At 47.4% G+C, this 25,015-nt stretch overlaps 2 protein-coding genes across 2 annotated transcripts; both read left to right on the top strand.

Annotated features, from left to right (window-relative positions):
* Window positions 1–123: 123 nt before the first annotated feature.
* On the top strand, window positions 124–11,820 carry eif3f (eukaryotic translation initiation factor 3, subunit F). Its single transcript, XM_088915616.1, has 8 exons — window positions 124–2,664; window positions 3,729–3,799; window positions 5,228–5,307; window positions 7,020–7,157; window positions 8,880–8,971; window positions 9,287–9,423; window positions 9,963–10,076; window positions 11,671–11,820. Exons 1-8 carry the CDS (start codon window positions 2,484–2,486, stop codon window positions 11,746–11,748), a joined length of 891 nt encoding a protein of 296 aa, XP_088771742.1. The 5' UTR covers window positions 124–2,483; the 3' UTR covers window positions 11,749–11,820.
* Window positions 11,821–16,043: 4,223 nt separating this feature from the next.
* On the top strand, window positions 16,044–24,815 carry LOC148833705 (palmitoyltransferase ZDHHC3). The gene is made up of 9 exons (XM_088917287.1): window positions 16,044–16,168; window positions 16,926–17,014; window positions 17,562–17,635; window positions 19,022–19,137; window positions 20,257–20,318; window positions 21,441–21,561; window positions 23,613–23,685; window positions 23,800–23,929; window positions 24,491–24,815. Exons 1-9 carry the CDS (start codon window positions 16,044–16,046, stop codon window positions 24,580–24,582), a joined length of 882 nt encoding a protein of 293 aa, XP_088773413.1. The 3' UTR covers window positions 24,583–24,815.
* Window positions 24,816–25,015: the final 200 nt, after the last annotated feature.

Here is a 25,015-nt window from a genome sequence, read left to right as displayed (position 1 = left end):
GAGTCTCCCATCCAGGTACTGACCAGGCTCACACCTGCTGAGCTCCAGTGGGGCTGCCAGTTGGGAGCTGTGAGCTGCAGGGTGACATGGCCTTTGGATGCACTGCGATCATGGGTACACACATGATCCAGGGTGTACCCTGCCTTGTGCCCGCTGCTTGCCAGGATAGACTCCGGCTCCCCTGCTACAGTGTGCTGAATAAAGTAGTTTAGAAAGTGGACGGATGAGTGATGGATGTGCCCTGTTGTGAGAGTGGTGGCTCTGTGGCTAAGGATCTGCGCCTGCGGCTGGAAGGTTGCTAGTTCAAATCCCGCAGCCGGAATTCTACTTCGTCGGGTCCCTGAGCAAGGCCCTTAACCCCAACTACTCCAGCGGTGCTGTGTAAATGGCTCTGACCCCAAGCTTCTCTCTCCCTGTCTGTGTGTCTCATGGAGAGCAAGCTGGGGTCTGTGAAAAGACAAATTCCTAATGCAAGAAATTGTATATGGCCAATAAAGTGATCTTATTTGTACCTGTGTTTGTGTTGTACAGAACACAAACACAAGTGTTGTACAGAACACAATACCAATAATACAACACAAACCAATTAACAAAAAAGAGACATACATGCGTACGATCAGAAAAGTTGGGTCATCAGTGCATAAGGGAACCTACACAACATACATGCAGGGAGGAAAACATTTATTCAACAGAAACAAACAGCAGGAGGTTTGGTTAGCATTGTTGCCTCAATTGTTGCCCTGGGGCCCGGACTTCAATTCCTGAGGTGCTGTCTGTGTGGAGTTTGCATGTTCTCTCCCCTGGTTCAAATGGGGTTTCCTCCAGCTGCTCTGGTTTCCTCCCAGAGGCCAAAGACATGCTGGTAGGTCACCTGGTGTGAGTGTCTGTGTGTGTCTGCCCTGTGATGCACTGGCATCCCATCCAGAGTGAACCCCGCCTTGTTGTGCCCATTACTTTGTCAGGATAGACTCTTGGCAATCCCTAGTCAGATGAAGCAGTTAGAAATGGATGGATTGGTAATCGTTGTCCACACTAAGCAGGTGAGTGCCCAGGGGAATAAATGACTGTATTGCTCGCGAATCTAGGCAGTCTAAATCGATACCCAGATGAAAGGAGCTCAGATTCACTGCGCAAGGGGCGGTCATGATTGTCAGCGATCATTATGGCCTTCCGCGCTATTTGTAATATGCTGCTGCCCTCTCCTGTGTCCTGGAACAAATTGATGTTGAAGTGGGAAAAGTGCTTTTGCAATGGGACTGAGAGGGAATTTTAGGATTGGAATGGGCCGATGGACTGCACAAGCCCAGAGTGGAGTTTAGCCAGGACACTGGGGCGAACGCACCCACTCTTCCCGGACACAGCAATGGGATCTTTGATGACCAAGCAGTGTGGATCTCAGTTGATATTCTCACCTGCAGGACAGCATCTGTTCCCTGGACCCAACACTGGGTCATTGGTTTGAACATTAGACAGCGCCACCTACTGGTCCACCAACAACACTTCTGGGAGCAATCTGGCTTCGTCTGGAGGTCTGTCGTCCCAGTACTGACCCAACCCAGCCTTGCAGAGCTTCTGAGATCTAACCACAAGGCAGTAGCACAGCTGCGTGACCAGGAATACTGATTGGAGGTGTAAATTAAGCCAAAACTAAGGCAAAGCAAGAGCTAAAGTCTGAATGACAGGAATCCTTATCTCTGGTAAAGACAGTTTCTTTATTTACAGGTCTGGAACAATTTAACTAAGAGCCATTAAAAAGCAGTATGTCCACAAATTATACAGTATGTGATGATGAAAAAAAAACGATCTTCATAGTAAGCAAGCGTTATAAAGGTCTGTGTGTCTTATAATATTTTAATGCACATTTGTTTGCTTGAAGTTTTGTTTTTTGCTTGGAGAAATTAATTCAATTCGATTAGGAAATGGCCAGTTATGTGTGTTGATGTCTACAGCAAGTTGGCATTTTCAACTCAAATGACCTCAAAAGCTACGTTTCGCATTGACCCGCTTGAGTGGTCAATGCGAATTTATTCCAAATACTTAGACACGGATGAATTAAGGGTGATCTGAAGACGCTGTTGGACCAGGCTGGACAACTGGTAGTGAAGGAACAAGTAATAGGTTTATTCCATGCTGAAAAAAAGAAGAAAGAGAACACAACGTTTCGGCCGTGGAGCCTTCTTCAGGTGTGAGAGAGACAGGGCAGTAGGCAAAGGTAAAGTACACAGGGCAGTAGGCAAAGGTACTTTACCCTTGCCTACTGCCCTGTCTCTCTCACACCTGAAGAAGGCTCCACGGCCGAAACGTTGTGTTCTCTTTCTTCTTTTTTTCAGCATGGAATAAACCTATTACTTGTTCCTTTGCAGCCTACGCATGCTGACGCAGCTCCCCACCTGAACTGGTAGTGAAGTTACCAGCGGTTTAGTTGCAATAACTCCTCCTATCCGCCAGGAGGCGCCAGTTTAGTTCTAGGCTGCAACGCAATAATGAGTAGCAGCGCCGTCTTAGCCTCTAAACTTTGTGGTGCTTCTTTCTCACATCCTTTCCGGACCAAGATGTCGGTATACGGGCCTATCGTGAAAATCCACCCGGTGGTTTTGGCGTCTATCGCCGATTCATACGAGAGGAGGAACGACGGGGCGATCCGAGTCATTGGGACGTTGCTCGGTAAGGTCCATTTTGGCGTCTTTCGGCTAGACTGTACTTTCTTTTTTTCATTTCTTTGAAAGATGAAAGACACAGCTCTAGCTGGTAGCTTGCCGGCGGCGTGAAACGCATGGGTACCGTTTGCAGCTTGGCTCGCGTAGACTACGACACACGACTGATGGATGACCTGAAACATCGAGACTGATTCTTATTTCATCGCGTTTTTAGAAATCGTGTCGCGGCTCTCTGAGCTTTGCGGGCAAGTTAGTGTCACACAGCAGTCATCGCGGGCGTGGAGAGACGCCGGCTGTTAAATACTCGTGAACCTTGCGGGTTGTGTTGTAAACGATGTTGTGGTCTTGCTAGAATAAAAAAAAAAAGCCCCCACTGTAATTTTGAGATGTAAATGAGATTATTATTATTATTGTCTTTAGTGGAGTTCTAGTAGTAACAAGTAAGAGTTAATTCCACCCCAGCAAGTAAGCTTTTTAACGGGAGGTAAGTTTTGTTCGGTCCTGTCCTAGCCCAGGACGATGGGGATACATTTCACAACGTGTCTAAGGGGGGAAAAAAAAGCTCAAATGGCATTACTTCAGAACTGAAGTTAGAATAATAACGATGCTTTTTTCCTCTATGGTCTTGTTACCGGAGTCACCCCGTCGATGTACCGAATACGTTTTGATAGAAACGCGCGTTTGCGAGCCTGGATCAGGTTTATTCTCTCCGTTTCGGTCGTGTGATCGTCCATTCCAAGTATAAAAGAGAGGGGACAGTTGTAAATGCCATGATCCGGCTGTGTAAATAAATCTCTCGGCCTCGCAAGAAACGGACTGAGATTCGGGGCAAAAGTAGAGGTTAGGGATGTATCATAGTGTACGTCGAGTACGAAAGCAGATCCAAAGTGAAACGATTGAATAAAAAGAATACCTAGTTTCCTTACAGTAAAAGCACGAATTATAGAAAGACATATATGTAGATGTCAAGCTACACAGTGCTGATGACTGTAGGATTCAGTCATAGATTTTCCAGCAAATCAGAATTGCTCTCTAACTAATGTCCCTGTGGGATCTTTTCTCATTATGCAGGCACAATTGACAAGCACACGGTAGAAGTCACCAATTGCTTCTCCGTGCCTCACAATGAGTCGGAAGACGAGGTGAGTCTCTGGGGAAAGCTCGTGGGCCTTTATTCTGTGTCCTCTGACGTTCCTGTCTGGGAAAAGAGGAAGAGACCCGGAGGGTGATTCCGGCTGTAGAAAAGGGTTCGTTAATGTGATCCAGCGGGATCTGGATTTGAACCTTGGGGTCTGTGACAGCTTGACAGGAATCCAGGTCCCTGCTGAATCCAGGTGAGCAAACCCTCATCTACAGCCGCAGTCTCCCTCCTGATCTCTTCCTAAAGGTCAGCTTTGAGGCTCCTGAGAAATATTTTTTTCAAAAAGCTCCTGTTGGCTCAAGCACACTGTGCTTCTCAGCTCTTGAAGGGCCATGGGCTGTGGTGGTTAAGCCCCTTCAGAACTCTGGTTCACTGGGTCCTGTTAGACGAGTTCATGAGTAAATGTGCATTGCGATAAAGCGTGATCAGAATTGTTTTTTCTCTTTAACACTGCCAGTCAAAAGGCCGGCACACTGTAAGACCTGACACGGACCTCACTGCTAAGCAACCGGAGTCTTATTTCTCTCCCCTGGGTTTTCTGTGTCCCAGTTCTGCTCCTCGAGGGGCACAGATAAAGTGGGAAAATGTTTTCGTTGTTTGTTTTTTTTTAGAAATAGTGAATAATATTTATGTAACTCACCTAACATTTCAATCACATTGTCTTTTTCTGTCATGACGAATGAAGAAACGTAGCTAGGCGCTGTGTCACATCTGAGGTGTCGGGACGGGATTTATAATGCATCACACCAGGCGGTTTTGTAGCCAGAAGAATTGTTTAATCTCATTGTTAATCAGAAAGCTAGGCTGACAGTAGTCTAAATAATGGATATAAGAGAATGGTTCGAAGGCCCATCTTCAGTCACCACCCAAGGGGTGTGTTTGCTGAGCTACATTTGACTTTGCCTCCTATATTGTAGTGTTGATGAGGTAAGTATCCTACGTAGAGTCACATGTCTCAAACGGGCGCTCGAACCTGACCCCCCCCTGGTTGAAACAAATGCCCACCCGTTCAAATTGTTCTGGTGACGGCCCTGCACAGGAGTACAATCGCCAACACACACACACACACACACACACACACACACACACACGAGTTAAACTGACCTCGTCCGCACTCTGGTTTGATTTCAGTTTAATTCACTTTTGATTCAAAAGGCTTCATTCAGCCCCAGGGGGGCAATTTAAGTGGCCAAAATGCTCCACATAACACAAAACAATACTACTAAGAGAAACATATACAGGCATAGCAAAGAAGGTACAAACAGAGAGAGTATTAGTGTGTGGTACTTTAGAAGGCATGAAAGTCCATGCATATAGAGGGGCTCGGTCCAATAGACATCACGTTCATAGGACTTCTTTACTTTCTTGAAGAGCCTGATGGTCTGAATCGCCGTTTGTCTTTCCCTTTATGCTGCCCGCCGGCCTGTAGGTGGCGGTGGACATGGAGTTTGCCAAGAACATGTACGAGCTGCACAAGAAGGTGTCCCCCAGCGAAGTCATCGTGGGCTGGTGAGTGGGCCGGGCCTTGCAGCGCCCGGAAAACGGAGATCCCGCAGCAGGTGTAGGAGCTGCCGTTGCAGGTGCTCCTGCCTTTAAAGGGGACCTGCATTCCCAGTGTAACACAATCAATTCGTTGATGGTAGAGAAAATCGTTACAAATTTTGAATGAAGCACAAAATCGTGAACTTTGGGAAAGGACTGTAAGTCGCCATGTTGTTGCAAACCCCTGGTCTCATCACGGGGCAAGAGCTTGTGCCAATTGCGATGTGAAGCGGCCCTTCCTGCTCACTAGTCACTGTAACGACTAATGTACTGTGATGTATGAGTGAATAAGCCCAGGTTGTGCAGCGGACATTTCCCCCCAGAAATGTTCCAACGTGATCTGCAGGCAGAGTTCACAAGCAGTATTGGTTGGCAAAAGCGTCTCAAAGTCAAGAGCAATATTTCTCTTGGATTAAAAGAGCTGGATTCACAAGCCTGCTTGTTTACAGTGTCACAGGGCCGCAACACTTAACCAGAAGCTTTGTGGCCCCGTTCTGAATCGCAGGACATGACGCTGCACATACCTCAAAATCTAGCCTGTTTTGTGATGTGATTTTACTTTCATTGTGGTTTGAAATGCACTCATCAATGCAGATCCTTTCTAACCCTGAAACAAACAAAAACGTGTTGCAGTCCCCTTCTAACCCAGGGGTGTCCGTCCCTAACCCAGGAGAGCTCTGAGCACCAAGTCAGGTTTATTATTGACCCAACCTCTAAAGATCGGGAACACCTCTAAATGTTGGATCGGTTTAGCTAGTCACACGGTGAGTTTAATAATAAGTTGACCAGGTGTGCGTTTTACTGAACATATTAACGTCTTAAACTGGCGATGAAACAGGGGCCTGTAAAACTAACCGAATTGGCGCGTTCCAGGACCAGGGTTGGTGATCCTTCATTTAGGGTGACCAAGGTAACAGAACTGGGGCTCTCTGGGACCAGGGTTAGAGATGCATGATATCTCTTGAGATATTGAAATGCGAGTTGGTAGTGGAGCAAGTAAAAGTTCCTTCCAACCACAAAGGCAGAATAAAGACAATCCAGCATGTCAGCTGTTGAGACTACTTCAGGCGTGTTTCTTTCTCCTGCGTCTCGGAGTGGAAATAACCTTCGCTTGTTCTTCGGCAGCCGACGCCGGCTGACACGGCTCCCCCTCCGGTCACGATACTGGGCTTACCTGACAGCCGAGCTGGTTACTGGTAATTGCTCATCGAAAAAGAACCGAGGCCCTTCCTGTGGAAGGCTGCCCGTTCCAGACTTTTGGTGTCATTCTGTCCCACGTTCACAACAGCTTCTTCCATTTCCCCCCACCCTCCCAGACAGGGGAATGCTAACTGGGTTTGATCGTCGTTTTGTCTCGTTTCCTTGAGGAGCCCCAGCACCCCCATTCAGGAGTCCAGCAATCACGGACTCTCAGTCCCACCCTGGTCCCTGTGCCTCCGGGACGAGTTCCAGCTCGGGGGGCCTCAGTCCTCCCCCGTTTCTGAGCGCTGACTCATCATTCCGCAGAGCAATGCGTGTTGCCGCTTGTCCCAAGTTTCTGTATTCCCTGGGGGGAGCACGTTTTTGTCACGTGGGTCTAGGGTGGGGGTGGTTGAGGAGCCCTGCGATTGGAGAGGTCTCGCGCTCCCGATGTGCTCCTGCTTCCATGGGGACTTGAAGGGCAACTGTCCGTTTCCCAGGTACGCCACGGGATACGACATCACGGAGCACTCGGTCCTGATCCACGAGTACTACAGCCGGGAGGCCCAGAATCCCATCCACCTGACCGTGGACACGGCCCTGCAGAGCGGGCGAATGAACATCCGCGCCTACGTCAGGTGAGAAGCGGCGGGGTTGTCCCATCTTTTCCGTGGGGCTGCGAAGGAGGCATTCCTTTACGCAAAGGGCGGTGGGAGTGGGGAACAAGCTACCCAGCCGCGCTGATGCCAATACCCTTTGAGAAATAGCTGAATGAGATCCTTGTTTCAATTACTTTCTAACTACCAAACCATCTAGATAGGCTGTGGACTCCTCTCGTTTTAACTATCTTCCTAATTGATCACTGAGTGCAGTGGCCCTGGATGATGTCCTTACTTTACGCATGGACGTGGTCTACTGTCCTAACCCCTGGGTTTTTTTTTCTGGTTTTGTTTGAACTTGGCTGAATGTCGCACTGAATTAGGCTCTACGCTGTTGTATTCCCCCATTCTCAAAATCCAGCGCCTTGTCTCGGGATATGTCCATTTGGATCAGAGGTGCACATCTTGTCCCCGATTATGCAAGTCTGTATAACCAGTCCACACAGCCTCACAAGCAGCTGTCAACCCGATTTCCTGTTCTAGTGAAAATGATGTTCCTTTATTCATTTTGTTGACATTTCCTCTTTCAGTATCTTTTTTTATGTTACGATACAGAAAAATAAAAGCAGTCAGCGATTTTTTTAATATTATATTTGCAAATTTATTTACAATAACAAAACAGTAATTTTAATTACAATAACTTATGATGAGTAAAGAAGAAACACAAAAGTTCACTTATCTAAGAGTCCCTATCTGTCAGTTTGCTTCCGTCACTGGTCTGTAGAGTATTGTTTCTAGGATTTCCCTTTCAGTTGGTGTCCGCCAAACCAGATACACGAGGCAAAGTTCAATATCCCTTGATAAACAGTAAATCCAAATATATATTGTATTAATTCTGTTCCTCGGTGTAAAATGACTTTAAAACAGGCTGAATCCCTCTCTCCTCAAACTCCGTCCGTTACTCTCTCTGGTGAAGTCAAACTCCCTTTTTGTCACATGTTCCTTTTTAACGATTTACATAATATAATATAATCATTTTAGTAAATCATTCTAATAATATTCATTCTAGTCAATTCTGGTTAAGAAAATTCAAGATGACACTCATTTTTTACATAAAGCAATGTTATTTGCACATGACGAATATTCTAGTAAATCCAAAAAATATTTTCAAAGGTAGTTATTCCTAACATGTGGTCTGTTCAAACTTTCGCCTGGGCTGTGCGTTGATGCGGTTGAACGCCCACTGAGAATTTTTCACTCACAAGCAGTGCGATTGGCGAACACATTTAGCCATGCCCCTCGGACCACACCTACACCATCTACCTCATTATGATTTCTTATTGATTGCACATCTGCAGTCATTGTTTACACGTCTGCATTGTTTACATTCAAACTGTTTACTTGTTTACTTGTACATTGTCTACTGTTTGTTTGTATATTGTCTTGATGCACTGTCTGCACTTTGTGTTTTTACACTTGTTTTAACAATCGAGAGACTTTCTGTCAGTAAGAATTCCATTGGACCAGTACATGTACCGGTTACGTATGGCAATAAAGTTCAAGTTCAAGTCACTCGTAAAATCCAGAGACCATTCCGGGATGAGATGAATTGCGAATTGTTTCGCAAGGAACAGGCACGGGCTTTTCCTGAAGCCTGTCAACCCTGCTCTCATCAGGGGGACCCTCACTGCTTGGTACAGCGTTGCCTGTTGACGTTCAGCCCAGGAGCTCTACTTGACTCTCGTGTCTTCCTGTTTGCAGTGCACAGATGGGAGTGCCGGGCAAGACTGTGGGTGTGATGTTCACCCCTCTGACTGTGAAGTACGTTTCCTACGACACTGAGAGAATAGGAGGTGAGTGCTTTTTAACCACCGGACTGCTTTTGGGTTTTTTTTCCCTTTATAAAGGGGAACGGCGGACCCAGCTTCTCAGACCGGTTATTAAATCTCTAACAAAATAAATTAATTGACGGTACCGAAACATTTGACACATTTCAAATGAAGCACAAGCACTTGGTGAAAGGACTATAGGGTCTCCATTTTGTCGCCACGCCCTGGGTGAGAGCACGAGAGTTTGCACGGATTGCATCCTGAAGCGGCCCTTCCTGCTCACTAGTCACTTTATCACGTCACCGTCTCTCTTTCTCTCTCCTCTGTCTGTTCGTCCAGTCGACCTCCTCCAGCGCACTCGCCAGAGTCCCAGCCGGACGGTAGGCTTGACCACGGACCTGGAGCAGGTCGGCACCGCAGCCGCCCGCGTTCAGGACATGTTGACGACGGTCCTGAGCTACACGGAGGACGTGCTGGTGAGTGGGGCTTCTGCCAAGGCGTGCCAGTAACCAAGAGACTGGACAGGTCCTGCGGTTTAGTTAGAGCTGTTTTTAGGAGAAGGCAGCACGTTGGCACAGTGGTTGGCATTGCTGCCTTGCAGCTCTGGGGCTGTGGGTTAAATTCCCTGGGTACTGTCTGCGTGGAGTTTGCATGTTCTCCCCAGTGTTTTTGTGGGTTTCCTCCCACATTCCAAAGACATGCTGGGAGGTTAATTGGCTTCTGGGAAAATTGGCTCTGGTTTGAATGTGTGTGTGTGTGCGCCCTGCGATGGACAGGCGTCCTGTCCAAGGTATATCCTGCCTTGGGCGTGTTGATTGCTAGAATAGATTCCCTTCCCCCGTGACCCTGAATTGGCCGAAACCGTTAGAAACGTTAGAGACGGAAGTTAGAAGAAGGGTCTCCATTCGTGCCCAAACTGTGCCACTCTCACACTCAGTCTGAACAAGTTACTGATCTTCCGTGTGCTTTTGCCACCTCTTTAATTTTTTTTCTTTGGTTTCGGGTTCTCTGTTAGTCTGGGAAGGTGACGGCCGACAACACCGTGGGGCGATTCCTTACCGATTTGGTCAGCAAAGTTCCCAAGATCTCGCCAGAAGACTTCGAGAGCATGCTGAACAGCAACATCAATGTAAGGCTCACCTTTTTCTCCCGAATTATTTTAAAGTCTTCTGGAATTAGCGTACAGAGATCGGAAGCTCCGGATCAGGGCCTTATGTTCCCCTTGGATGTCAAAAATTGAGGCCGTGAGGTTGTCCTTCCTGGACGTGCAATGACACTGTTACAGGAAATCTGAGCGGGGGAGACCTCCTGTTGCCGTAAGGACTGGTTATATGTACTAGTCTAAACAGGAACGAGATATCCAGCTCGGGTCCAAATTGACTCATCGAGAGCCTTAGGCACTGAGGTTTTGAGAATGTTGGAATAAAACCACACAAACAAACTCCTTTCATAGGGACCTTCATTAAAAAAAAGTTAAAACTCAGAAAGTACAGGAGCCTAGGAGAACAGATTAATTGTATGCTTAGGTAAAGTAACAATGTTTTTCCAGGCCTCTGTACTTGGTCATCTGTTGAAGTGGAACTGCAGTCTCAATTTCTCAGACTGTTTTGTTACATCTCGATAGCAAAAATTAATTGACGGTATCGCCAAACTTTATAAATTCTGAATTGAGCACAAAATGTTTGTGAACTTTGTGAATGTACTGGGTAGCCTCCGTTTTGTCGAAAACCGCTGGTCTTGCCACGGGCGAGAGCGAGAGTTTGCACGAATTGCAGTGTGAAGCAGCCCTTCCTGCTCACTAGTCACTGTAACAACTAATGTTCTGTGATGTACAAGTGAATTAGTACTGGTTGTGCAGCAGACATTTCACCGCAGAAATGTTCCAACATGTGATCTGCATGCAGAGTTAAGTGAATAGGATTTGTCAAGTGCAACCGTCTAGAAGTTGAGAACAATGTTTTTAGTGGATTAAGAGATGTATTCACAAGCCTGCTTGTTTACAGTGTAATAGGACTGCTTCTCATCAGTGGAGGTTTTGTTGCCTCATTCTGAACATCAGGATATTGCGCTGTGCATACCTGGACATTTAGCCTGTTTTGTGATGTAAATTGGAGGTTTTACAGGATGCCGTGCATGTATTTTACGTTCGTTGTGGTTTGGAATTCTCTCATCAAAGCCAATTCGAACCGTAGCTTGTTCCACACTCCCGCCACCCTTTGTGTAAAGAGGAGCTATCTGTGCTCTGTTTGAAATTCACTTCCACATAGTTTCGAGCTGTGCCCTCTGGTGGCTGTTTTTCCATCTTCATTCCGAAGAAGTTCGCTGGGTTGAATTTGCTAGTGCCCTCAAGGATTGGGGAAAAGCCTGTCCTTGATCCGACATCATCTGGTCCTCATTCCAGCTGAAGCTCCCAGTTAACTGAATGCTTCCGTAGGAATTTTCTTCATTAGACCTCTCTCACTGATTTTAGCCTCCTGGACTGCTTGAAGACGGCTCAAGCCGTCAGACAGTTTGTTTAATGAACGCAAAACCAAAAATTAATTTTACTTAAGGATCATCAAGATGTGCTCTTAATGACAAAAGCCCTTACTTCAAAGAGACCTTAAAGGCCGAGTACTTCACTATGGGGAAAAGTTAGCGAGATATGGTGTTTTTCGCTTCTTTTTTTTTTTCCCTTGGCCAGGAATATTTTGGAATCATTCTCCATCATTTTGCCTTCGCAGGATCTGCTGATGGTGACCTACCTGTCCAACCTGACTCAGGCCCAGATTGCCCTCAATGAGAAACTGGTCTGTCTGTAAACTGGATGAAACCGGTCGAGATCTACTATTGCAGTATTGTGCTCAAATAAAGGTTTGTGTTGTCTCCCATGATCCTCCTGGTTGTTGACGGTAGTCATTTTTGTTAGGCGTTCGAGGAAACGTGTGTTGTGTCCCCAATATGGCTCAGTCTAGGGGCGAATGGGGACTAACATATGAGCCAGGGATCAAACTGACGGAAATACACAAACAAAAAAAAACACTACACTTTCCTACAACCCAATATGCTCTAAACCTGTCTCCCGAGAAAAAGGGGGTGGCAAAGCCAAAGAAAAGTCTTCCGCAAGCTAACTTATTACACCAAACTAACCCATAAGGGAAAACAAAAAAACACAGGAGCCACAACACTCCCAATCCCCACCACAGCCAGATAGACAAACCCGACAGATCTGGCGTTTGCCAAAAACTACAAACCAACGTCAGTCTCGCAAATAAAAAAACAACAACAACAACAAAAAGTGTCGCCGTGGTTTATTCCACACCTCTCTCTCTCTCCGGACGTCCCGTACCGGCCTTTTAAACCCGGACCGCTCTCTTCAACCAGTCCACGGAAAGAGCCGATTTAGGGACACACCCGCCTCCAAAAATGGACCCCCGCACCTGAACGTCACAACATGGTGAAACACGAGACCGGATGAGTGCCTCAGCTTTCCGTTCTTTTCTTGGGATCATTCAGTTCTCCTGTGGTGTTTTGGTTACAGTCCAGCAGGTTGTTGTTTTGCAAACAGGACTTGTGGAGCAGGGGATTGGCGACTCTGTCCCTCAAGGTCTGGAGTCCTGCAGGATTTACAGGTAGTGTCTAGTTTTCAAAGACCCGGGTGGAACAGGCGACTGGCTCGGGGATGTGATTAAGCACGAAGGGGAAATGAAAACTAGGGGCACGCGTTGGCTCTTTGACGATTGGAACTTCCCACTTGTGATCTACATTTGACACTGCTGTGATGTCATCCGACTCCTTACACTTATATAGCGCTTTTCTGGACACTCCACTCAAAGCGGATTACAGGTAATGGGGATCCCCTCCACCACCACCAGTGTGCAGCCCACCTGGATGATGCTCCAGTACTCTCCCCATACACCAGCTCTCAGTGGGGAGGAGAGCAGAGAGATGAAGCCAGTTCAAAGATGAGGATCATAGGGAGGCCGTGATGGGTAGAAGTCGGGGAAATTTCCCAGGCTGTTTCTGAAAACAAGTAGGGTAACACCCCTACTCTTTTTGAGAAACACCCTGGGATTCTTAATGACCACGCAGAGTCTGGACCTCGGTTTTACATCTCATCTCAAAGGATGGCACCTTGTTACAGAAAAGAGTATCCTTATATAAGGGCATTAGGACTCGCACAGACCGCAGGGTGAGCGCCCCCTACTGGTCCCACTAACACCTCTTCCAGCAGCAACCTTAGCTTTCCCAGGAGGTCTCCCATCCAGGTACTGACCAGGCTCCCACCCGTTCAGCTTTACCAGTCGGGAGTTGCAGAGTGATGTGGCTGCTGGCCAAAGCACCTCTGACTCCATCTGGTATTGATGATGTGCTTTGAATTTCCCTCCTGGTCCTAGACTGTAAAGGTAAGCCTGCATGAAGCACTAGGATCTACTTCGGTGGGGCATGGCTCATCCTTTTCAATATTATTAGCACCCGGTGCTAGAATAAAATCAGAGATGTTGTGATTGCATCCGTGCTCTTTCTCAATCCTGGTGAGGGTCGTGGTGGTAACAGGCTGAGCAGGGCAGATTAGACTGCACTTGCCCCCGTTACAGTCTCCTCCTGGGGGATAACCCCTCCAGCACGTCCTGGGTCTGCCCTGGGGTCTCTTCCCAGCGGGCTGTGCCCAGTACATCCCTGGTGGGGGTCAACTTACCCAGACGCCCCAAACCACCTCAACTGGCTCGTCTCGATCTGGAGGACCAGCGATTTGATTGCGGAGCTCCTCACCCTGTCACAGAGGATAGGCCCAGCAGGCCACGCAGAGTCGCCTCATTTCTGCCTCTTGTACTCAGTTCCCACCCAAAGCTCGAGAGCACAGCCACGGAGTAGAGGAGTGTGTTGCTATCTGTACGTGTACGTTGGAATTCTTATTTGTGCCGATCTCTCACGCCATACACTGAACAACAGACAACACCAGACAATGTAGACAGCACATTACAAACAAATAATAACCAGAACAATATGTTATGGAGCAGAATAAATATGTAGTAGTGAAAAAAACATGGTAGCCCATGTAAAAAGTGCAGAGTGCAGACATGTGCTGAGTCTCAGGCACTGCAGTTAGCTGTTTAGGATGTGAGCTGCAGTAGGTAGGAGCTGTTCTTCAGCCTAGTGGTCTGTGCTTTAACAGTGCGGTACCGCTTGCCAGAGCACAGGGGGGGGAACAGTTTGTGGCCGGGAGGGTTGGGATCCTGAATGATGGATCAGGGCTTTACTGAGGCAGCAGATCGTGTGAATCTCACTGATCGATGGTAAATCGCACCCTATAATCCTCTGCGCCGTTGCCACAACCCTCTGTAGTGCGTCTTTTTTTCATGTATGGTAGTAATGCTGTACCACACAGTGATGCCACTAGTGAGGACAATTTTTGTGGTGCTGCAGTAAAAGTTCATGAGGGACTGCTTCCCCATTTCTTTAAGCACCACAGGAAGTGCAGGCGCTGTTGTGCCTTTTTCAGCCTGGCTACAGTGGTGTGAGACCAAGCCAAGATGGTGGAGATCGGCAGACCGAGGGTGCTGAACCAGCTGACAGTTTCCACTGTGTTCTCAATACTGAATGGGGCACGACTCCTGAAGTCCACAATGAAGTTATTCTCTCTTGTTGACATTCAAGACCAGATTGTTAACACGACACCATCTTGTAAGATGCTCCACCTCGCTCCTGTATGCGGACTTGTTGTTGCTGATCTGCCCGATAATTGTGGTGCAGTATAGGTGAGGATGCCAGCATAGAAAACCAAGAACTTTGCCTTAAAAAACTCAGCCAGTTTACAGTGGCGCTCAAGACAATTCGCGAAATATGGCGGTCCCCGATACCATCTTGTAAACTGCCCCAGTCTGAGTCTGACTTTTCTACCGGCCAGTAGAGGGAGTGACAAGTCCGACTAGCGAGTCGGAGGTTGAAAAGAGCACCCCAGTCAGCGGGGAAATTTTCTGTGCCAAGGGGAGATAGTCTTCATTAGCAAAGCCTCTCCGTCATCTGTTTCCCAATGAAATTGTAAATGTCCAGAGAAGCTGTAAAATACATGAAGATTTCACGATGTGGGAGCTGCTGTTTGGCTTCGTATAAGCTTTTTTAGTTTAAGCCATCTTGTTTTGTTCTTGATTTTATACTGAGGCCCGATAGTTATAGGGTTTATAATTATATAGACGTTTGTTAGGGCAAATGAAAAACTTTGCAGGATGACTCCTGTCGGTGCCGTCTACCTGCTGGTGAAAACTACTGTGCTGGAGAACCTCCACCCGAATCCTGCACTTTGTTAAATAATACACATCTCACGGTAAAAAAAAAATAAAAATTTTCTCCAAAACCTTAAATGTTGTCGGACAAACAGAAACATTAAACAGTCTTTAGAAAATTGTGAAGGCTTAACAGACTAAAATCGTAATTTACTATTTTCATGTAAGATTTAGTCTAAGATTGATTGCCTTTAATGTGACTGACCCCTATAACCAAAGCAATTTCTACAGAATTCTAGTATTATATAGCTGGATTATTTTAGTGAAACAAACTAGGAAAAGTATAGAACTCAATTGTGTAACACTATTTTATCCCGGATTTTACTAAGCATGACAGGATTTAAAAATGCACAGCACGTTGAAACAACAACCCCATTTCGACATTCATTACTACATTTCGAAATGTAAAGTTAATTTTTGTACGACGGAAGTCGTCGGGGAAGGTGATTGAACTACACGTCAGGAAAATGAAAACATTTCTGTCAAATTTAATTTATTTAAGATGAAGTTCATAAAAAAAGCACTTTAATTTTGGAGAACCACCTGTTGCTTTGTGCCACACGCGTCTACTGTACGAATTTGATTTTACGTGTGCACCCGAAGGGACAGCCTAACAGGTTTAGGTAAACATTACTCATTTTTAAGGAACTGTTGGATTCTTTCCAGGTTATGAATTTTTTAAATAAAGTTCAGCGCATCGAAACTGCGGGTTGAGAACACCGTAGCAACCCCCTAGCAACCGTCTTACCCCCTCGTTTTGATTGGCCCACGCTGGCCGAGCAACTCCTGGCAAGACGAAGCCACACGGAAATGGGGCGGAGAGTGTTTTAAAAATGGCTGCTCTTCGGTGTAGGAAGGACCCGTGCGGCTTTATATGTTTGATTTTGACCTATTTCAGTGTGTTGTACGCTGACTACGTAGTGATCCAGTATGTACTTATCCCGGCTTATTCGAATAGGTAAGGATTCTCTCTATCACGACATTTCTCTCCTGTAGATTATTCCTGTACTGTCCAGATCGTGTCACTTGAACAGGTGCTTCTGTGCTGTAATGCAAATGGAAGTTTTAATTTATCTGGATCAGTGACTGTTCTATATCAAAACAGGAACATGCCTGTCTAATACAGCACTTGATTTCTTTACATGTGTAATTTATCAGTATTTATCAGTAAAGTCTGGGGGAAAAAAAAGTCTTGGGATCCCCCCCAAAGAGTGAGACAACTTAAGACTTAATATCATGTCGTAAGACGAATCATGGACTTAGACGTGTACCAGTTTGGAGGAAGAGAATTCGTTTTATATTCACGATGCGTTGTTTTTTAGAAGATGTTGTGAAATCAATCCAGAGACAGTGATACTCAGCTGTCATCGTGTGACGCTTCTTGGGGTTTACAATCGCATTTGAACGCAAGCCACCAAGCTGGCGGGATCGATTTTAACGGTAGCGGAAAAAGTTTGTTCTAGAGGCGGAATAGGAAAAAATAAAAAAAAATAAAAGATCTCCTCCAAAAGAATCTGGTGTGCATAAGGCCGTTACGGAGATATTTAAAGTCATTTATTAGAACGCTCCACTCTCCAGATACGTCCTTGTGCCCACGGTCACGTTTTCTCTTGCGCTTTTTTCCTCTCTTCAGTTCTTTACGGTGTTACTTTTTAGTTGAATTGCGATTTCCCTATTCCAGCAATAGCTCTGGGTCTCTCTCTCTCTCTCTCCAGCATCTGGTGCTCCTTTCACGGGGGGATCTTCAATCTGATTTTGCTGCTGCTGCTGGCTTGTCATGCCAAGGCTGTCTTCTCGGACCCAGGTGAGTCTGCGGTGCCACTGGGAATTTTGGGCGTCGCCTCCGTCCTTTTCCTTCGACTCCCCTCCGAAGGACGGCACCTTTTTACAGTCCATTGTCCCCGTCACTATACTGGGGCATTAGGACCCACACAGACCTCAGGGTGAGCGCCCCCTGCTGGCCCCACTAACACCTCTTCCAGCAGCAGCCTCAGCTTTCCCAGGAGTCTCCCATCCAGGTACTGACCAGGCTCACGCCTGCTGAGCTGCAGGTTAACATAGCTGCTGGCTATAATTCAAAATCGTAATATTTCATTGAGTCTTTTTGCTACTGATTGACGCAAAACACTCTAGATTGTCTTAAGTGAAAACAATAACTGATTGCATAAATATTCACACACACACACACCCCCCCCTCCCCGCCACCCATGCCCACAGCTGTTTTGTGAGATGGTGGAGAAGGGGTGTGAATTGCTGTGGGGGGTTAAGGGGTTGGGCAGCATGTCCCCACCCACCACCACCACTTACGGTGCTGTGCAGGACGCTGACGACTGACCTCCATCTCTCCTCAGGAGTGGTTCCCCTGCCCGAGACCGCCATCGACTTCTCCGACCTGCGGTCGCAGTCCACGCGGAAGACCGACAGGGTGAGTGAGGGGGCAGCTGGAATACGGATTCCCTCGTTTCCGTCCTCCTTCCACGATTCCTCTTGTTGATTAAGGAAAGGGGCTTTTAGTCTAGTGTGGGTGTTGCAAGTCTTTACTCCAAGGGTGGTGGGAGTAGGGAACCAGCTACCCGGTTGAAGCTGATACTCTGGCTACCTTCAAGAAAAGAGGTGGATGAGATCCTCCAGTCAGGACAGCAAACACTAGTTTACACAAAGGGTGGTGGGAGTGTGGAACAGGCTGTCCAGCCATGTTGTTGAAGCCAGTACCCCAGTCTGTTTTAAGAAGCAGCTGGATGAGATCCTTGGATCGGTTACGTACTAACTACACGATAGCCTGGATGGGCCACGTGGCCTCTCGTTTGCGTGAGAACGAGGCAACAAAACTTCTGGTGAGGTGAAGCAGCCCCATGACATTATAAACAAGCAGGCTTGTGAATACATCTCAATCAAAATAATATTTTTCTCAACTCCGAGACGGTTTAGCTGACAAATACTATTTACTTGTTAACTTTGCCTGCAGATCACACGTTGCAACATTTCTGCGGTGAACTGTCTGCTGCCCAACCTGTACTAATCCTTTCGTACATCACAGTACATTAGTCATCACAGTGACCAGTGAGCAGGGAGGGCCACATCCCGCTGCAAGTTGTGGGAACTCGAATGCGCGTTTGCGACAACATGGAGACTTGCAGTACTTCCGCAAAGTTCGTGATTTTTTTTGCGTCATTTGGAATTCGGGAAATCTTTCTAGAACGTCAAGGAATGTATTTTTTTTACCGAGATGTAATAACCGGTCTGAGAACTTGGGACTGCAGTTCCCCTTTAAATTGATGGTGTGGTATGCACTTAAGACGTATAATTATCTTTCAGAGTTGTGGTATGTTTTCAGAGCAAGCGCACGCCGTGTATTGTGGGAAGGTGAATATTTCCCCTCCGTTTCAGACCACTTGGGGACAGAAGCACTTTTGAATCGCTTTTAATGTCACATTTCCATGTCGAAAGTTAAAGATCTGCAGGCAGCAGTTTTGCTTTAAGAAACAGTGTTTTCCTTTTGTCTCAGAGTTGGGAAGTTCGTGCATTCCCTGTGCAGTGAAAGGCCTTTCAAAAGCAGATTGGATTACCTTCAGCTGGGCCTGTTCCTTTTAATAGAGCCGCTTCTGTGTAAGCCTGTGGCGTCCACCGCGTCGAGACAGTGCGCGTGTTTTTGGGAAGTGTTGTTCCCTGGTGTGATCTGAGCCGGGGAAGCGTGGGGCTGAGGTATCGCGTGGGGAAGGAATTTGATCAGACCCGTTTCTCTGAGACGCGTTCCCCATTGGCGAGTGGCCGCGCTGGGCTGAGAAGCTCTGTGGCGCCCCTGTCTCCTCAGGGCTCCTGTGAAGGCTGGACCTTGTGTAACCGCTGCGAGACCTACAGGCCCCCCCGCGCCCACCACTGCCGCATCTGCCAGCGCTGCGTCCGCAGGATGGACCACCACTGCCCCTGGTGAGTGCAGCGTCCTGCCCCCCTGCCCCTCTGTTCGTCTGCCCCCTTGCCTGCCTGCTTCGCTGTATCCGGCCTGTCCCTCCGGCCTATATTTTTAACACGATTGTCTGTGTTGGCGTCCTCATGCCCAGGGAGCACACGCCTGTGTTAATAATGCATGGGCTGTTCTTGCCTTTGTGAAATGACATTATCCCAGAGCACAACAGCATCACGCCCGGGAGTGCAATTATATGGCGGCTTCTTGTTTTGCTATTGTAGAACACTTGCTTTTGTGAAGGAACAAGTAACAGGTTTATTCCATGCTGAAAAGAGACGAGAGAGGTGGGGCACCTGAAGAAGGCTTCACAGCCGAAACGTTGTGTTTTCTCTCTTCTCTTTTCAGCATGGAATACACCTATTACTTGTTGCTTTGCAGCCTACGCATGCTGACGCAGCTCCCCACCTGATCTATTTGCTGTTGTAGCCTGGTTCGTGCTGTTGTAATCGGATACAATAAACAGCTCTTGCGAAGTTTAACAGAGGCACAATATTTTTCTAAGGCAGGCTGATGAGGAAAATTGGCGTTGTCTCCTCATTTCCGGTGCTGTTTAGCTAATCGGGGTAACCAGCCTCTTTGGTTTTTCATCCTCCTTTACAAACAGGGGGTGACTAAGAAAGCCAAAAGCATCAGGGAGTGTGTGCGTCTCACCCACTCCATTGCGAATTCACACTTCTCCCATCTGGGAGACGCCTCTGTGCCCCCAGGTGTAAAACCAACAGACGCAGGAAATCTTTCATTCCCACTGCAAGTACACAATGCAAAGTAACTACCTTGTCTCTTGTTTCTCATCTCCTGTAACACTGCTGTATTCTCTTCCCTTTTGGTGCTGTTTATCTGTCATTGTGTTGTGTTTGACTGCGCTGTAAAATAAATTCCCCTTAGGGGACGATAAAGCTTGAATTGAATTGATTCTTTGGCTCCGAGCTGGAACCTGGCACTTGTCTCGCTGCCACAAGGGGTCAGCAGAGTTCAGCAAGTCCAGTGAGGGTTATGTCCCACTTAAGTCCTAAAGGTGCTTTTCTCTGAATTGTATACCGGCGCACGACTGTGTCATTTACTTTCCTCCTCCTGTGTTTCAGGATTAACAACTGTGTGGGAGAGCTCAACCAGAAATATTTCATCCAGTTTCTGTTTTATACAGGTAGGAACACATATTCACCCGTGCCCTGCCAGAAAAAAAAAAGTAGCAAATGTCTTTTCATCTAGATCAGCGCTTTTAAAACCAGATTCTTGTGACCTTTGTGTCTCCTGGTTTGTGTCCCAACCTATTTGTTAGTTTCACAGGTTACCCTTTGAAGTCTTTTACCATTGATTACACAGAACATTGACATCATTTAATTTGCAGTTGCCTACTTAGAATTTACAGTGTAATGCCTATGCAGCTAATTAAATAATAAATAAAGTAATACATAAATTAATATATAAAGTATGTAACATGCATTTAAAACTCCTACTTAGTATGTGAACCTAATGTCCCAGACTCCTGCAAACTTAATCTTGTCTTGGATAAATGATGATGATAATAATAATTCCTTACACTTATGTAGTGCTTTTCTAGACACTCCCCTCAAAGCTCTTTACAGGTAATGGGGATCCCCTCCATCACCACCAGTGTGCAGCCCCACCTGGATGATGCTCCAGTACTCTCCCCACACACCAGCTCTCAGTGGGGAGGAGAGCAGAGTGATGAAGCCAGTTCAGAGATTAGCCAGACTCAGGGGATTATTAGGAGGCCACAGCTGGTAAAGACCAATGGGAAATTTGGCCAGGACGCCAGGGTTACACCCCTACTGTTTTCGAGAAACGCCCTGGGATTTTTAATGACCACAGAGAGTCAGGACCTCGGTTTTACGTCTCATCCAAAGAGCGGAGCCTTTTTACAGTACAGTGTCCCCGTCACTATACTGGGGCATTAGGACCAACATGGACCACAGGGTGAGCACCCCCTGCTGGCTCCACTAAACTCTTCCAGCAGCAACCTTAGTTTTTCTCAGGAGGTCTCCCATCCACATACTGACCGGGCTCTCACCCGCTGAGCTTCAGTGGCTTGCCAGTTGTGAGTTGCAGGGTGATTTGGCTGCTGGCAGTGGTTTCTTTGTCTGGTCAATGGTAACAGCTGTCTATCTGGGCCCTGTGACTGATCGTCTTCATGCCAGCCCTGGCACTGCGATTGGCTGTCCCGTGTCTCTGCCTGTGATCGTGATTGGCTGTCGGAGTCCTTGCCTGCCTTGGCGATTGGCTGATTGGCGGTGTGGGTTCGCAGGTCTGGCCAGCCTGTACTCCATTGCCCTGGTGGTGTCGGCGTGGGTCTGGAGGATCCGCAGCGAGAGGGAGGGCGAGGGGGCCAGGGAGGAAGACGGAGGTCCCAGCAAGCACCTCATAGTGTGAGTAGATACAGCTAATCCCACGGTATCCACCAAGTGGTTCTCTATTAAAATCAAGTCAAATCAAAGTGTATTTATCAAATGCACAACAATACAGCGTGCAGCAGTAGTTGCTGGCAATGAAATGTCTTTTCACAACGATCACAAAAACACAAAAATCACAAAATTGAGGTTACGAAAGTCAGGTTACATAATAATAGATGTAATAGAAATGGAATAAAACTCAATATGAGTAGAGCTGTTATGTGTCCATGGTGTGTGCAATATATACAAGTAGTGCAGTTATGCTGAAAACAGTGAAAACTGTTTGTCCATGTAGCCATTACAGGTGATTTGCTGAAGGAGCTGCAGGTTGGCTATTGAGCAGTCTTATTATCACCTCTGCCTAGTGCTGCAGACTGAAGATCTGTCCAGCTAATATTGTCAACCACGTTCCTGCACAGTGATGTTTTCCTGGTATCCTGTCACTGGTGCTGTGTGTCTTGTGTGTCGAAGGTAAAGCCAGCATCGCACTACAGGACTCGACATGACTTCTGATCGGAGAGCATGTCAGATTTTAACCACGGCGTTTGCCGAACCTCGCTGTCCTTTCTGTCCTAGAGGGTGGCAAATTATGCGACGAGGAATCGCAGGGGGTGACTAGTTACACGATTCCCTCACGGCTTTTCATCACGGTTCCAAACCTCGTCATTTTTTTTTAAATAATTTTTTATTAAACGTATAAAGAATTTACAAATACAGCTAGAGGAGCAGAAACCAATACAAGAGAGAAAAGATACAATCAGAAAAAAACTAACTGCCAGAGATAATGAAGTAAATTATATAGCCCAATTATTTTTTACATATAACAAATGTTAACTTGCTTTTGTGTCTTTCACAATTTTACAAAATTTAAAATAAATATTTCAACTCCAATACTAAAAAAAAGACTAAAAAGAAAGTGTTATTGGACCATTTTAATTTATCAATGTTAGCTTTACCCAGAATTACCAGTTTGCTATAAATAAATGCTTTTTCACCCAAAATTGTCATATTACAACAAAAGATCAAAATCTAAAAAACACCTTTAAATGCCTACAAACAAAACTCTGCAAATCTGTCCAAATTAACTTCACACAAAAAAAAGACAAAAATCTTCCTGCGCATGTCCAGACCTCGTATTGCGCCGCGGATGTTACCGCCAGCTCGCGTCATTTTAGCAGCCAATCAACATGGAGCACAAGAGGGAGCGCCGCGCGAAAGTAAACGAACTTTGTTCGTTCGGATATGGTGCCGTCAGCGCCCTCCCTGCGCGTAGCAGGGACCTCAGCTGCCTGGGCTGGGGGAGGTCTCCTTTAGCTCATGCAGCTGGATCCCTGTTGCGTTATACTGGAGACCCGGGTTTGCGCCCTAGGTGCTGCGAGACGGAACGGGTGGCAGGGGGCACGACCCCGTGCGGAACCGCAACGATCACATTGGTGCCGTGACTCGGGCGGGAGTGTGGAGGGTCCTTCGCCGAGGCAAAGTTCAGCAGGGGAGGGTGTAGCGGAGCTCGTTCGGACACGGTGACATCAGCGCCCTCCCTGCGCCTAGCAGGGACCTCAGCCGCCTGGGCTGGGGGAGGTCTCCTTTAGCTCAGGCGGCTGGTTCCCTGTGGCGTTACGCCGGAGACCCGGGTTCGCGCCCCAGGTGCTGCGGGACGGAACGGGTGGTGGAGGGCACGACACCGCAGAACCGCGACGGTCACACAAGCACGTAAAATGTGACGCGGCCATTGTTTTCCCACAAATAAACATCTTCAGAAATATAATTCTGTCCAATTCTAATAATAATTCTGTATAATAATAGCATTATGTTAATGAAGGCTACGACTGAAAATCCTCGGAAAATTCGTGTAGCGTGACAACGGCATAAAGGTAGAGAGAGGGGGGGTAAGCAATTTAAAATCGGGATAAGCGTGTTAAAAAAAAAACCAAACACTGGTTGAAAGGGGTTGATCTGTTTTCGAAGGAGGTGCGTCGGCGCTTGGCTGGGGACTCGGGAGTTAATTCCTCCGCTTCCTGTGTTTTCAGGGCTCACTACATCATTCTGCTGGTGGAGTCCGTGCTTTTCGGCGTCTTCGTCACGGTGATCTTCTATGACCAGGTAAAAAAAACAAAGAAACAAAATGAAAGAGCAGAAAAAAAACCGCTCTGCCTCCCAACCCCCCCCCCCCCCGCCCCCCTCACCCTGTTGTTCATGCTGTGTCGCCCCCTGCAGTTGGTCTCCATCATTACCGACGAGACGCCCATCGAGCAGATCCGGAACCGGCTGATGAAGGACAAGGCAGCCGGTCCGCACCAGAAGAGGAAGCCCAAGCTGCTGCTGCTCAGAGAGGTGTTTGGCAGAGGTGAGCAGCTCTTGGGTGTGTGCGCGGATACCCAGCATGCTGGAAGTAATCCTCCTTACACTTCTATAGCGCTTTTCTGGACACTCCACGCAAAGCACTTTACAGGTCATGGGGATCCCCTCCACCACCACCAGTGTGCAGCCCCACCTGGATGATGCTCCAGTACTCTCACCACACATCAGCTCTCAGTGGGGAGGAGAGCAGAGTGATGAAGCCAGTTCAGAGAGGGGGATTATTAGGAGGCCATGATGGGTAAAGGCCAAGGGGAAATTTTGGCCAGGATACTGGAGTTACACCCCTACTCTTGTCAAGAAACACCCTTGGGTTTTTAATGAGCACAGAGAGTCAGGACCTTCGTCCTCTCATCCGAAGGACAGTGCCTCCTTGCAGTATATTATCCCCATCACTATACTGCGACATGAGAGACTGCAGTGTGACTTTCTCCCCTTGTGGGGAGGAGGGGGGGAGGGGATGGGAGATCACGCCCCGAAATCTGAACCCCCCCCCCTCCTGCCCCAGCCTGATGTTTGGGGGGGCTTCTCTCCTGGCTGTGTCTTTCAGGTTCGGTTCTGTGCTGGCTGTTCCCGCTCCAGTCCAGCCTGCCATCTTCCGGAGGGATCAGTTACTCCGCGCTCCCGGACTACGATGTATGACCTTGCGCCTCTCCCAGTGTTCCCGTCCTGTTTCCACCTCTGCCGAGACGTCAGGGGGTAGGGGAATCCAGCCTCCCCCCACCCATAACCGGGGGGTCTCGGCTGGTCTCGCCCTCCATGGAGCCAGACTGGATGGAGGGAGATCCTGGCCATCCTGCAAGGACACTCTTCTCCGGGATCTGTTCTCTCATCAGGAGCCCCTCATCCTTCCCCGTCTTCTTGTCCCGAGTTGATTTTATCCCATTTTATTTTTGGGGGTACATTTTTTGTTTATTTCCAGAAGCTCACAATCATTGCGTAGCAGTCTTGGAGCACCTACCAGGACCCTCTCTTGAGCTGCTGAGGTCACGTGCTGCCCCATGAGAGGAACAGCGCTCCGCTAACCAGGCTGTAAATGGATCATTTTAGAGATTATTTTTTGTTTTAAGGCGGG

Source organism: Atractosteus spatula, chromosome 5 (assembly GCF_055471065.1).
Source record: "Atractosteus spatula isolate fAtrSpa1 chromosome 5, fAtrSpa1.hap1, whole genome shotgun sequence".
NCBI classification, from domain to species: Eukaryota; Metazoa; Chordata; class Actinopteri; order Semionotiformes; family Lepisosteidae; genus Atractosteus; species Atractosteus spatula.
Note: the sequence above shows the minus strand (reverse complement) of the source record. Positions and strands in the feature narration are given on the sequence as shown.